The 15,294-nt window shown below is 53.9% G+C and overlaps 3 protein-coding genes across 3 annotated transcripts; all 3 read left to right on the top strand.

Annotated features, from left to right (window-relative positions):
• Positions 1-6,007: 6,007 nt before the first annotated feature.
• On the top strand, positions 6,008-7,469 carry EI90DRAFT_3020699 (uncharacterized protein; the record flags this gene model as incomplete). The annotated part of the gene is made up of 2 exons (XM_039057537.1): positions 6,008-6,116; positions 6,232-7,469. 2 exons carry the CDS (start codon positions 6,008-6,010, stop codon positions 7,467-7,469), a joined length of 1,347 nt encoding a protein of 448 aa, XP_038910172.1.
• A 418-nt stretch (positions 7,470-7,887) lies between these two features.
• On the top strand, positions 7,888-8,643 carry EI90DRAFT_3132381 (uncharacterized protein; the record flags this gene model as incomplete). Its single annotated transcript, XM_039064469.1, has 1 exon — positions 7,888-8,643. One exon carries the CDS (start codon positions 7,888-7,890, stop codon positions 8,641-8,643), a length of 756 nt encoding a protein of 251 aa, XP_038910171.1.
• Positions 8,644-11,417: 2,774 nt separating this feature from the next.
• EI90DRAFT_3020698 (uncharacterized protein) lies at positions 11,418-11,948 on the top strand (the record flags this gene model as incomplete). The annotated part of the gene is made up of 1 exon (XM_039057536.1): positions 11,418-11,948. One exon carries the CDS (start codon positions 11,418-11,420, stop codon positions 11,946-11,948), a length of 531 nt encoding a protein of 176 aa, XP_038910170.1.
• Between the last annotated feature and the right edge of the window lie 3,346 nt (positions 11,949-15,294).

The raw sequence follows: 15,294 nt of genomic DNA, 5'->3' as shown, positions 1-15,294 counted from the left end.
ACTCGACCTGCGGCACGCCTACCACCTTGTGTGCATCGCCACAGGCGACGAGTGGAAGACCTCGTTCCGAACCCGCTATGGTTCCTATGAATGGCTAGTCATGCCATTCGGGCTCACCAATGCACCTGCGGCGTTTCAGCGGTTCGTCAACTCTATCTTCGCCGACCTCTTAGACGTCTGTGTTGTCGTATACCTGGATGATATCCTAGTGTACTCTGAGGACGAAGCCTCCCATGAGGAGCACATCTGGGAAGTCCTCCGAAGGCTTTGACAGCACAGGCTGTTCGCCAACCCGAAGAAATGTGAGTTCCATACCGAGACTACGGAGTACCTCGGGTACGTACTTTCTCCTAGCGGGCTTGCCATGTCCTCGGAGAAGGTGAAGGCCATCCAAGATTGGCCCGAGCCCCGTAAGGTAAAAGACATTCAGTCTTTCTTGGGATTCGCCAATTTCTATCGGCGATTCATCCACGAGTATTCCGATATTGTGGTACCACTGACCTGGCTCACCCGAAAGGGGGCCCCTTGGGTATTCACTGATGATTGTCGTTCGGCTTTCCAATGACTTAAGGACGCCTTCACTTCCGCCCCCATTTTGACCCATTGGGTTCCCGACGCTGCAAGAGGGCTAGCGGCTCTCTATGCCGACTAAGCTCGTGGGGCCAAACTCTCCTAAACTCTCTACTTTCTCTCTAAACTTCGCTTGACTCTCGATCCTTAAACTCCGTGTGGGTTCTCCGGGATTTCCGCAAGGTCCGGGCTCAGCGTCCACTACTCACTCGTTGTGAGCTAGATCACTGCCCTTATTCCTACTGTTGGAATTCCACACACTCACACCCTCTCTAGCGCGTCCTAGCACCTTAGAGAATTTTGGGGGAGGGGAGAACTTCTTTTCAAAAATCCGGTATGTACAGGATTATATCTAATAATTATTTTTAGAAAGAATAGATGGGGAATATTGGTACCATATGGCACCTGGGTACCTTATTAGGCGAAATAATAAAAAAAGGGTAACAGTATCAATAAAAGAATATCAATCAATATCTGAAATGATGGCAAAATATGAAAATATAAGGAAATAAGCGATTTCTCAACGGATTTACGGAATTAAGAGCCGAAATTGGAAATGTGACTGAATAGAACTATTATGCAGCCAATGAGCATTTTTACCAATTTATTAGACGCCGTGGGAACGAGTGAGGCTGGAATTCTGGGTTGCTGCTTGAGATTCCCACGCCCGCACATGCCCGTGCCTAACTTGCCCAACATAGAACTCCGTCAAATCTTCACCGATTGGGACGTTTTTGATACCGTCGGAATCGTACGAATTAGCACTATTTTTAGGTATCAAATGCGTACCAAGTCATCGCGTGAATAGAAGTGGTTTTCTAATCGTGGAAGCGGGTATCCGAGCCGGCTCTGCGCATGGGCGATTATCCCGCCTACAACGCGCCGATCATAGTCAAAACCGATGCCTCCGATTACGCGATTTCAGGCATTATCTCTATCCGCTGTGCGGATGACGAGATACGCCCTGTCGCTTTTCGTTCGAGGACGTTGACGGCGCCGGAACTCAACTACGACACCCACGACAAGGAGCTTCTAGCAATCTATGAAGCATTCCGAGGGTGGCGGCACTATTTGGAAGGCTCCGGTACCCCCGTCGATGTGGTTACTGACCACAAGAATTTGGAATACTTCTGCACCACGAAGCTCCTAACGCGCTGCCAGGCTCGTTGGTCTGAGTTTCTCTCTCAATTTAACTTGGTTGTCCATTTCCGCCCGGGAAGACTCGGCGCGAAACCAGATGCGTTGACTAGACACTGGGACGTCTACCCCAAAGAGGGGATAGGGACTACGCTCGCGTAAACCCTCAGAACTTCTGACCGGTGTTCACGCAGGAGCAGCTCGTGTCCTCCCTAAGAGCTACATACCTTGCCAAACCCGTGCTACGAGCGAGCTCCCTTGTCGACGTCGATGCCATCCACAAAGACATCCTAGCCGCCCTCCCCGCTGATCCCACCATCGCCGACTACCTCGCCAGCCCGATCCCAGAGGACTCCGCTGGTCTCGAGATGCAGATGGCCTATTACGGCTAGACAACCAAATCTACGTCCCTGATGCCAACGACCTCCGGCTTCGCATCCTGAGGTACAAGCATGACCACCCGCTCTCTGGCCACTTCGGGCAGAACCGAACCTTGGACCTGTTACGCCGAGAGTACACCTGGCCGGGCGTCCGCACATTCATCAAGGACTATGTGTGTTATGGAAATGGAGAATCTTGTGGTCCGTGACAGGCAACCAGACCTTGAGGCCCTTTGCTATGGAAATGGGCCTAGACTCCTATAGACCAGGCACACAGGTAAGATATTTCTTACTTCTTCTCACTTCATTCTCTGCCAAACCCCATGCCAAGCTTTCCCACTGGGTTTTGGTGCTGGCTGGGGGATTTGTTGATTTCCAAAGGACTTCCTTTGGCCATTATAACATTTGTATTAGATAGATACAAGTCATATGATATGTATGGCAATTGCCGAGATGTTTTTCTGATTATCGAATACATAACCCAAAAACCTTGTACCGCAATTGTAACATCCTCACCATTGTGCCACTACTGTAAACTCAACCTGTAACCTTGGAACCATGTCCACCTCCCTATTCATCCTCTCCATGACAAAACCGCAGCGAGGAGGGCATTCCCACGCCCAACCTCCTGCTGCCCGCTCCCACCAGTCCACCGGGTGGTTGAGCGGTCACTCCCATCCAACCAGAAGTTCCCTATCAGGAACTGTAGCCTATCCCACCTCCTTAGGAGAGGGATATAGTCCAGGCAGCTCCAGAATGTCTGGCCACGCACCCGCGGGTCCCACTTCCCACGGTCACTCACTACCGTGCACTGGTCCACCAGCCCGCTTTCCCCAACAACTCCCGCTACCGGTATGCTCCCATGAGCGCCAAGTCACCGATAGCCACCAACTGGGTGACTCCCTTAGGGAGTCCCAGTATCCCACACTACCGGTACGCTCCATTGAGTGCCAAGTCACCGCTAGCCAACTGCTCCCAGCACACCCGCTACCGGCACGCTCCCAGGAGTGCCAAGTCCCCGTTAGCAGACAGCCAGGTGGCTCCCTCAAGGAGCCCATGTCATACTCGCTACCGGTACGCTCCCAGGAGTGCCAAGTTACCGTTGGCCAACCCACAGGTTACACTGCCAGACACTCATCCCATTCCGCTCTCCCTCCAATGGCTACGCAGCCACCTCCATTAGTGAGCCGAACAGCTCAGGTTGGGTTCCCCGGAACCCGTTCCTGTAACATTGGTGCCCCAACCCCGGTCGCACCATCATCAAACTCAATCGTGCGACCTCGAGCTCACACACAGGAGGATTACTCATCTAACTTAGGCACTGTCAACTCAGACTATCAGTATTCCACTATCCCACTAAAGCGTGCGCTAGACGAGTTTTCATCACCACGGAGATTCTATTATGAGCGCGCGCCTATGGACATGCTATGTGAATGGCAACGGCTGGGCCCAGACAACATAGAGGTTCAGCCATTCCATAAACTGACTACAGGCTCCTCCACCTCCTACCGTCTCATTGACGAGCGCTGTAAACAGCTGACCCTAATCCTTCGTGCGATGGACCACTTCACCCAAACCATCTCCGGTTCCGACCTCATCCGTGCCACGTTCAAGGCAGATCCAGAACAGATTGTCTACTCCACATTGATCACGTCAGGCTGGACCGAGCTAAGCACCTTACATCGAATTTGGAGCTATCTACAGCGAAAACTAGCTGACTTTGTTCTACACTTTGAACATGCTAAGGAGGTCCTCGCCCTCACACAGTCCCGAGCAGCGAGCTCCCATTTCGTCACAACCGACCCCTCATTGGCACCAGTACGACCTCGCACACCTGAGGTCATTGCAATCCCGCCCGCTGCAGAAAAATTGGAGTTGCCCTCACTACACCTGTCCTCAGCGCCAGATGGCACAGTTGCAGCTTGTACGTCGAGCACAGAACGCTGCAACAGCTCGACACCCCAGTCTCGTCAAACGACCGTTCCTGCGCAACACTCATTTGAGCTGGCGCATCCATTGGTGCAACTTCGCCCAAGCGTGGCAGGTTCATTATGCACAGGGCACCTCACCGGCTCAACCTGTCGCAAGACCGAATCGATGTCACTGGCTGCTCAGTTGGTTCGGCCGGCTGCAGACTGTTCAACAAGCTCAACGGGCACTATCAGCCCTTCACGTTATGCATCCCGTCTGTCGAGTGCCACACACCTTGACGGTTTGACACAGCTCGTAGTGGATCTGGCGCTTCCAACCATCCAGATGGACCGACCATCTGTTCCTTCACAACATTCACCCGAGCCATCACACATACATGAATTGCTCCGTCCAGATGTGTCCTGTCTGTCGAGTGTAACACACCTTGACGGTTCAATGCATCGCGTGGCTGCATCATTACCTCCGATCGTGCAGTCAGACCAGCTAGCAGCTTTATGGCAGGGTTCACTTGAGCGGGCACGCCCGTTAGTACAACTTCGTCAAGTTGTGGCATATGCACCAAGCGCGAGGCGCTTCGCTAGCCCAATCTGTCGCAAGGTCGAACTGGCATCACTTGCTAATCAGTTGGATCGACCAGCTGTCTCATCGCTTAGACCAATGTCCCCGTTCAGGCATTGTCCAGTTGCGGACCGTCCAATAAGCGTGACGGAATCCATTGGCCCTTCACATTGCCAGGTTGAACCATTGTCCTTGTCGGTTCAGTCAAACCTCCCGATTGATGCATCCTGCACATCAAGCGCAACAAACCTTGCCAGTTCGACACGGTACATAGCGGAATCTAGCTCCCCGACTATCCAGATGGACCGACTGTCTGATCTTGCGCAGCACCCACTGGGGCCACGTTCATCGGAGCTGGCATGTCCAATCAGCTTGACACCTTCCGTGGCCGAGTTAACATCACAATCTGGCCAGTTGGGTTCCATTACTGGTCCCTCACGGTGTCTGCCTGAGCCAATACACTCAGATGAGCTGCATCGCTTAGTCATGGCCTGGTCATTGAGCGTGGTACACATCTCCAGCTTGACGCATCATGCGGCGTTTAAGTGCCCAACTGTCCAGTTGGATCACCCAGCTACACCCTCGTGGCACCCACACAAGTTGGCATGCTCGGACGAGCCATCGAGCTCAGTTTCCACCTCAACTGCAACGTACGCGGTCAGGTTGATGTGTCATATGGGTGAGCCGATACCATTGCCAATCCAGCTGGGATCTCCAACCGGCCCTTCACGGCATCCACCCGAGCGGACACATTCCGACGAGTTGCTTCGTTCAGTCACGGCCTGTTGGAGGGGTGCGGTCCAACCCACCAGCTCATCATCCCACCTGGCTAAGTCAACGTTAAAACCCCTGGCTAACCAGTCAGATCAACTGGCTGTCCCTTTGCAGCATCCAGTTGAGTCAGCATGTCCGTTTGAACAGCACCGCTCAATTGTGGATCACTTGTCAAACACAACATACTCTTTCAGCTTGACACCTCGCAAGTTTGAATCATCGACCTCGCTCCATCCATTGTCCCATTCAGTTGTGACCTGTTCATCGAGCACAACTTCAAGCTTCATTGGTTTGACACGTCGTAAGGTCGGACCCGCGTCCCTGCCTGTTCGTTCAGACAGTGCGGCCATCTCTTCATGCCACCCTCTCGTGTTGGCTCGTTTGAATAAGCCGGACGGCCCAGTTCCCGCTAGCTCAGCGATGGCAATGCATGTAGTCAGAGTGAGGCCTCACACAGCCAGGCAGATGTCACCACTCATCCAATCAGGACCGCTGGTTGCATCTGCGTCTCATCCCCATGACTCAGAACGCCTGCATGTGCTACATCAACCAGAGACTGCCCGCTCATTGAGCACAACCTACGCTATTAACATGGTGTGTTATATAGTTAGATCAATGCTCCCGATTGCCTTGCTGGATTCACCAGTCATTCCCTCATGATGCCATCTCAAATCATCCTGCTTACGCGTGCCGGATCACTCAGTTGTGGTCAGCTTGCCAAGTGCAGCACATTCCAGCAGCTCGACCCCCCTGTCAGGTCGAACGGTTACTCCTATGTGGCACTTACCTGAGCTGGCACGTCCAATTGATCCGTTTCGTCCAGTCAGGGCTCATTCTCCAAGAGTGATGCACTGCTCCCACAATCCGTCATGTTACATAGTCGAACTGAGGTTAACGGGACGACCGGAACGCCTGGTCACACCTTTGTGGAACCCGCCCAAGTGGTTCCCCATTGATCTTTTGTGGCAGCCACCAGAGTCGACAAGTTCGGACGAGTCACGTCGCTCAGATGTGATCTCTCCATCGAGTATGACCCGATACACCAGCCTAGCGTGTCGTGCCGTCAATTTGACATTATCGCTAGTCCAGTTACACTTGTGTCACGCGATCGAGCTGGCGCCCTCACTGGCCCAGTCGGTCCCTTTGGTTGCTATTTTGCGCTGTACTCCTGAGTCGCCAGACCCCTTGACTGATGACTCATCGAGCTTGATGCAACTAGTCAGCCCGATGCTCTTGTCCGTTCTGTTGGGCCTTCCAGCAGCTGACTCCCATCACCCTCGTGGGCTGGGAGGCTGGTATGATCTGTACCATCCAGCCAGTGCTGGATCACCACGGGTGACAAGTTACACCGGTTCGACGCGTCAAGCGATTGCGTATTCAGTCGTCATTGATGTCCAGACGCTCAACAGAGTTTTCCGCTGTGAAGTCATTATGTCCAACCCCCAGCTGGGTGGAACTCAGATTATGATGCTGATGTGGTCAAGGCACATTACCGACGCCAAGGGCGGCCATTTCCCAACTACCTCGCCCTTTGACGGTTGGATCCGTGAACTGCTACCTTTGCTTGTCAGGTCGGATTCTCTGGTGAATCCTCCACATCATTCATACGAGCTAGATGAACGGTACCATTCAGCCATGGCCGGTTCGTCGATTGCTGTGGTTTCCATTAATTTGATGAGCCAAATGATTGAGCCGGTGTCATTACCTGGAGTGGTCCATGATTCAAGTATGACACACTACGTCAGTATGAAGTGTCATGCCTCCAAATCGACGTTACCTCTTGCCCAGTCGTTTCCTCCGGACACCCCTTTGCATCATCCTCCTGAGCTAGAGTGTTCACGCGAGCTGCAATGCTCAACCATGGCGCACCCACTACGCACGATGCATACTGTCACCGCAGCGTATTGTGCGATAGAGCTGTCGTCTTCGCTGGGCCAGTCGAACCTGTCGACTGTCATTTCACGCCGTCCCCTGGAGCTAGCGCGTCTACTCGAGTCGTACAGTTCAGCGGTGGTCCATCTGTTGACCTTAGCGTATTGCCAGATGAACCTTCTGGCCGATCCCTTGCGTTGCCTGACCGAGTCGGCATACTCGCGTGAGACAGATTACTCAGGGTAGGAGAATCAAACAAGGACCATCTGGCTGTTCTTACATCCTGCGTTCTCGAACCTGGGTGTTCGCACCATCTGTGTCACTCAGCCTTGACTAGTCGACCAATTGTGACGAATCACATCCGTTTATCGTGCCAAGCGGTCAAGCCGACCCCTTTATCTACGCTTGTAGGCCTATTGACTGTTTCTATGCACTCCCTTCTCGAGGCAGCACACTGGCAGTGGTCGCACCACTCGGTATCAGCACACACACTAATTAAGGCTCGTCCCGCTAGTACATTGCACTGTGCAGACGAGTCGACATCCTCATACAACTGGCTGGATCTCTGTGCAGTACCCACTTGTCAACTCCCTGAGCCAGCATACCTGCATGGGCTATGTTGTTTGCCGGTAGCCATCTATCGATCTCGGCGCGTTTCACCAGGATGACGCGCCAGGCGTCTGAGCCAGAATTCACGCATGTCCACTCAGGTCCTCTAGCTGATGCAGGTTACCATCTTCTCGAGCCGGCTCTTTCGTATGGCTCACACATGGTTTGTACATCGTCAGAAACGCATACCATCAGATCAGCGCAGCGTACGGTCAAGCCGCCCTTGCACGACCAGTCGGATCCACCGGAGGTTCCTGTCCACCGTCCTCTAGATTTGGTGTGCACCGTGATCCATCATGTAGTTGAGCCGTCATCCCCATTTGGTCTGTCAGATTTCTCGGCAATTCCTGCGACGTATTCCCTTGAGCAAGTACCTTCACGGGTATGGACACAGCCAGAGCTCGAGTTGTCGCACACGGAGCCACTACGAGCATCACTGTCCATGTCGTGTCTCAAATCTCTCAAACGGATATACACCGTATCGCTGTGCTTGGAAATGACAGGCACGATGCAAGCGCCGCCATGGCACCATCCTCGTGAGACGTGGTACCCACCAGATGTGGTACACCCCACATTGTGGCAGTCATCAAGCGTGGTTTTCATTCAGGTTGTGTGGTCAGCTACACGTCGGACCCGACCAAGAGTGGACCTAGGAAGAGCCCTTATACCCCGTTGGTGGTCTCAGGTCATACCAAGCCTGGCAAATTACATGCCACGCGGTGTTGTGCGAATTCAAGGCCATGATCATCCACATGGCATTTATAAGCATGGTGTCAGGAATGTTCCAGAAGCGTATCCGGGTGACCCGTGAGGCGCGCGAAGTCGTCCGGGCTCGTAAGGTCGGAGGGGCGGGACTTTAGCTTCAGTGACTCGGGTGGAGCGCTGCGCTTCGTTCTTACGTTGGTGTCCCAATTTCAGACAGAAGCCTTACAATGAGGATAAGAGTTCAGAGGGGGAATCCAAGTCGATATACGAACTGAGGTACATCCGGTGTAACCTACACGCGTTATAAACACAAGTAACTAAATGAGAGCGGCCCGGAAGGAGTGGCGGATCAAGCGCGATATTAATGAATGAAGAAAAGAACAAATAATCAATATCGGCAAACTTGGTCAACAAAAGGAAAGCAAGGAACAATAGGAGGAACAATAGTCTGCAAGCGGACAAAAGAGAAAAGGCCATCCGGCCATCTAGCAAGCCGTCCGGCTGGGGGCGGACAACAATGAAGCGGGCAACCTAGGTTGGGAGGTACGCGCGCGAGGGAGGAAGTGCGGATGAGGGTGACAGGTGGACGGATGGGTGGACGGATGGGTGGACGGATGGGTGGACGGATGATGATGATAGCGGGAGGGACGGGCCAAGTGACACTAGGACACATAGAGGGAAGTGTCGGATATGTCGGGTCGTGACACATGGCAACAGCAGCATTATGATACAAGTTGCCTCCTTCCCTGCTGGAAGACTAAACGTTACACCGTGTTACCGCGAGAACCCGAGCTCCGACAGAAAAACCGTTGCCATGACTCGGCCCGAAAGCTCGCAGTGGCACCTCTTCCAGGCCAATTGCCTATGCGTCTCTGTGTCCTCAACTACTCCTAGGTCCACAGCCGCATTGTCAGATCAGTCAAATCCGATCGTCCTACCACACCCTCTGAGATGGTCAAATCATCTGATCAAACGAGGGAATCCGCTTCCCAGCCCGGTCCATTCTGTCTTCCCAGTATCATACAGCGTGGTTGGTCTATCTCGACTAACTTCCGAACCCACGCTGTCCTTCCGCGTCCTTGCACACTCACCCTCCATTCAGTCATGTCGGTCCAGTGTAGGTGAAGAGGAGTTGAGCCCTCGAGATTCAATGACCGGGTTCTCAGAAAACCAGTCCCTCCGCCAGAGGACCGCCCCAAAAGGGACTTGCATTAAACAAGTCGTCGGCAAGGTCCTATCGTCATACTCGTTAAATACAGAGGACGAAAGATTCAACTTGGGTCTAATCAGACCAGCCTCTCCCTCCTTCCCTCCAAGCTATTTCTGAGACCCCTGGTCTCCAACTCGGCTCCATATTGGGCTGATGCAGGAAGGGATACGCGCGGTTCAGCGAACCTATTTACCATTGTTTGTTTCGAAAACTCCCGGACATTGTCTCTCTCCGTGCCCCCCCCCTCAGCACCCATTCCTAGCCTCTGAAGGCAGCCATGGCTGATCGAAATTCGCTGGGTAGCATCAGTGGCTGGGATGGGAGTTAAAGCCCACAGCGTGGTCATGGTATATCGGAAGCTGCCGATAACAATTCTCAACAGCGACCTCCATGCCTCTGGTCATGGAGGGGAACTATCCGTACCTGCAACTGACTTCAGTTCGGTTGGCTACCCTCGATCTGCCAACCAAATACTACCGGCTATCCGGATCCGGTATCACCAGTTACAGTTTCCATTCCTTATTGTACCATACGTTTTCATGTCTCTATTACGACCAGACTCATCGAGTTCCAAGCTGTCGATCGTCACCCTCTCAGGGATCTCAGGGAGGTTAATCCCTTACGTTTTCACGTCTCTATTACGACCAGTTCCAAGCCATCGATCGTCACCCCCTCAGGGATCCCAGGGAGGTTAATCCTACCCCAAACTGCACCATGCACGAATCTTCGCACCTAACCCGGTCGTTGCCAAGTCACTCTGGCTGGGTAGTTCCCGGACCCGACTTCACTAGACATCTCTAACCCAACCACTCAACGCACATCCCATCTAGGGAGTCTACTAGCCACAGCATGTTTCCCCATATGCCATGCCCGCGCTGGTCGTTCCACCACGTAGACTCAATGAAGCGGGCTAGTCGATGCATGCGTTGTGCCCAAGGATCTCCTATCGGATCGAACTTCGACCTCAATCGTGGTGCCTACGACGGAAGGCTCACTCGCGAGCTAATGTATGACCCTCACAACATAAAGCGCCAACAAGAGAGGCCTACAGTTTGGAGCCTCGGCTACGGCACACCCTCAACGCGCTGGTCTCACGAGACCCCACGTCTCCTGGAGAGGATTGTCTGCTCTCGTTACTGCCATCTGCGAACTCGCGGTGTTTGGTCGTACCGGCTGCGAACCGTGCCAAGAACGGTGTCTCTGATCGCTACAGCGCCCCTGCAGGTCGTCGCTCATACGCAACGTTTGTAATATTCGCATGGAGCACAAGTATGCGCGAGGTGTCCCTTCTGCATCCTTACGCTCACACCAACGGCTCCGCTGCCAACGATGATCTACTGGCATAGGTGCAGAGTGGAGGGGACTTCTCATGTCCAAAGTCATGGGCTCGATCTGCCAATCCGACTTCGTCCCCTAGAAGACACGGACAGGTCTAGGCGGGAAAACTCCCTTTGGCCCAGGGTTACTCAAGTCGGACGATGAGGGCATGATTGTCTCGCTCAGGTACAAGGGATGACGCCTTAACCCGGATCGTCCTGGATGCCGTCCCGGGTGCTACTGTTGACTCAAGCCGGAGATGGTTCCCTCCCCAGCGGACGTAACGGTTTCGACTGTTAGGATGCCAAACAACCTCACCACAGCCGCCCAGGTTCAGGCCGTGGCTGAGTACCATGGACAACGGACCCAAGCAGCTGGGCTCAGTCAGCACCGCCATGGAACTATGGACACTTTTGGCTGCTACCCCAGGGTCGGCCTTGTTGCCCGTGGTTTCAAAACCGCGTGGTCCCAAAGCTACTTCAACACCCGACGGCCCCGGAAGTTCCACTACCCAGCAACACCGACCCCAACAGGATCACCCACCTCATTACACCCTCGGTGGTGTCCATCACTATGCCGCGATGATCTCTAGGGTGAATTCCCTCTGCCAATGGATGAGACCATCTCCCTCCCATGTAGATAGACCCAACTCCCGGGTCGGACACCAGGTACCACGCCACCCCGATGACTCAAGGTGGACTACCAGTGGGGAAACGGCTGCCGAAGAGCGCGGGGAAAAACTAGGGGAGATTGGGGTGTCAAATCAACAGCTACATTCCGTCTTTGATTATTCATCTCGGAAGGATAGAGAGCGACTGCAAGAACCAATGATCGCCCAGGCTGTCTTCTCTATCCCTCCAACTCCTCCTATGTGGGTTGGGTGACCATCCCGGATCTGCTATTGTGCACAGGCCACCTCCAAGCTGTTGTGTTTAGAATGCCAATGTCCATATTAAGCCAAGCACAACCCTATGTGAAGGAGGGGGATTTCCACGTGGGAAACAGGACATGCCACACTACCTGGTCCGAGTCGTCTAACTGGACTACAGATGGATGATCCAATTTCAGGACACCTAGGATCCCTGGTCTATTCCTAACATGATTGCACACAAGATCATGCCGCCCAAGCTCGTTGCTGGACCAGAGCCAGATGAAGTCTAGGACCACATCTGTAAGGATGGTCTCCAAGCTCCATTCCTAAACCAAGGCCAGCAACACTGGGAACCTGGGCTCTTGGATAATCAGAGGAAAGACATTGCTGTCACACTGGCCCATAAGAGTCTGGGGGGCGATGTTATGGAAATGGAGAATCTTATGGTCCGTGACAGGCAACCAGACCTTGAGGCCCTTTGCTATGGAAATGGGCCTAGACTCCTATAGACCAGGCACACAGGTAAGATATTTCTTACTTCTTCTCACTTCATTCTCTGCCAAACCCCATGCCAAGCTTTCCCACTGGGTTTTGGTGCTGGCTGGGGGATTTGTTGATTTCCAAAGGACTTCCTTTGGCCATTATAACATTTGTATTAGATAGATACAAGTCATATGATATGTATGGCAATTGCCGAGATGTTTTTCTGATTATCGAATACATAACCCAAAAACCTTGTACCGCAATTGTAACATCCTCACCATTGTGCCACTACTGTAAACTCAACCTGTAACCTTGGAACCATGTCCACCTCCCTATTCATCCTCTCCATGACAAAACCGCAGCGAGGAGGGCATTCCCACGCCCAACCTCCTGCTGCCCGCTCCCACCAGTCCACCGGGTGGTTGAGCGGTCACTCCCATCCAACCAGAAGTTCCCTATCAGGAACTGTAGCCTATCCCACCTCCTTAGGAGAGGGATATAGTCCAGGCAGCTCCAGAATGTCTGGCCACGCACCCGCAGGTCCCACTTCCCACGGTCACTCACTACCGTGCACTGGTCCACCAGCCTGCTTTCCCCAACAACTCCCGCTACCGGTACGCTCCCATGAGCGCCAAGTCACCGATAGCCACCAACTGGGTGACTCCCTTAGGGAGTCCCAGTATCCCACACTACCGGTACGCTCCATTGAGTGCCAAGTCACCGCTAGCCAACTGCTCCCAGCACACCCGCTACCGGCACGCTCCCAGGAGCGCCAAGTCCCCGTTAGCAGACAGCCAGGTGGCTCCCTCAAGGAGCCCATGTCATACTCGCTACCGGTACGCTCCCAGGAGCGCCAAGTTACCGTTGGCCAACCCACAGGTTACACTGCCAGACACTCATCCCATTCCACTCTCCCTCCAATGGCTACGCAGCCACCTCCATTAGTGAGCCGAACGGCTCAGGTTGGGTTCCCCGGAACCCGTTCCTGTAACAATGTGTCCTCCTGTATGGCTTGCTCAAACAGCTACCTATTCCCGAATGCCCATGGCACTCCATATCAATGGATTTCATTGAGCAACTTCCTGACTCCTCCGGCTTCACGGCGATCTTGGTTATTGTTGACCGGCTATCAAAGCAGTGCGTCTTCGTGCCAACGACCGATACCATAACAGCCCCGGAGTTAGTGAAGTTGTTCCTCCTCCACGTCTTCTCCAAGCACGGCGTTCCATCCCACATAACCTCTGATAGAGGTTCAGAATTCGTTTCCCACTTCTTCCGCTCCCTTGGCAAGGCTCTGGACATTCACCTACACTTCACCTCGGGTCACCATCCCGAAGGCGACGGTCAGACCGAACGAATGAACCAAACACTGGAGCAGTATCTGCGCGTCTATTGTAACTACCAGCAGGACAACTGGTCTGAGCTCCTGCCCCTGGTGGAGTTCGCCTATAATAACGCGCTGAATGCTACAACCGGTGTTTCACTGTTCTTCGCGAACAAAGGTTACCACCCGAACCTTGCCGTACACCCCGAGCGAGATCTGACTTCGGCACGAGCCCAGGAGTACTCGGTCAATCTCGACTCTCTCCACCAATTCCTACGTGAGGAAATGAACCACGCACAGCAACGTTACCAGGGCCCTGCGGATGCTCGACGGCTACCTGCTCCCCCATTCGACATTGGCAGCTCCGCATTCGTGAAGGCCAAGTACTTCCGCACCACTAGGCCTTCGGCGAAGCTCGCCGATAAGAACCTTGGGCCGTTCGAGATCATCGTGCAGCCAGGTTCTCATTCTCGTACTCTCCGCCTCCCCGACACCATGAAGGCTGTGCACCCAGTCTTTCATGTCTCCCAACTTCAGCCCGCTGTCCCCAATCCCATCCCGAACCGCACGCAGCCGCCACCGCCGCCAATCGAAATCGACGGCGAACTTGAATATGAGATCGCCGAGATCCTCGACTCTAAAATCGATCGCTGGCGAAGCTGCAAGCTGTTGTACCTCGTTTGTTGGGACGGTTACGAAGGTACTACAGAAGAGACTGAGTGGCTCCCCGCAACCGAACTTGGTCACGCTTCAGACCTCGTTGCGGACTTTCACTCACGATACCTGGATAAGCCGGGGCCAAATCGTGCCTAAGACACAGGACGGAATGGATGGATTGCGCTTAAGGATCATGTAAGAACAAAGTGGAGTAGGAGTCGGAAGTAGACGTCGTGGGACGATCGACCCTAGACCCCGTCACGCTCGCCTCCCTCTCCCTCGCTTCCCTTGCCTTGCGCCTCACCCTCGCCTCCATCAACTGCCTCTCTTCAGTGTCACAAACGTGTTCCAACAATCGTCCTGCCACGGCGGTTAGACCAGAGATCGCTTGATGGATGTCGCGAAGCACATCATAGATCCTGTCCTTCTCGTTGACCACCTCATCTTCCTCCATCTCCACATCGTCCACATCCATCGTTGACCCCTCTCCTTTTGGTGCTTTGATACGAGGTCGCTTCGTAGATTGAGGCGTCCCCGCCCCGTGTACACACTTCTGCCTGGACTTCTGACACGTGGCGCAGATGCCACGATTGCTGTTGCCTTTGACACACTCCATGCCTCTCTTCACGCAACGTTCGCAGGGGGGCAGTCCTTCCCCCGCCACTGATGTAGCAGCAGGGCGCTTTTGTCACGACCATGCATTCCGGCCCGTTAGCCGCCCGTCCCGATGCCGCCCGAGCCTATTCCCGCTGTGCAAGCGCGAGCATGAGCGCCAACCTCAGCCCTATCCTCCCTGAGGGCTCCCTGCTCACTCCCCCACTTGCCCCTAGGCTCCCCTACACTTGGCTGACTCCCCCACAGCCACACTGACCTCCCTGCCCCGAGTCTGCCTCTG

This window comes from Cantharellus anzutake (assembly GCF_015039405.1).
Source record: "Cantharellus anzutake strain C23 chromosome Unknown EI90scaffold_87, whole genome shotgun sequence".
Classification (NCBI taxonomy): Eukaryota; Fungi; Basidiomycota; class Agaricomycetes; order Cantharellales; family Hydnaceae; genus Cantharellus; species Cantharellus anzutake.
The sequence above is the reverse complement of the archived record's forward strand: the minus strand, read 5'-3'. Positions and strand labels throughout refer to the sequence as shown.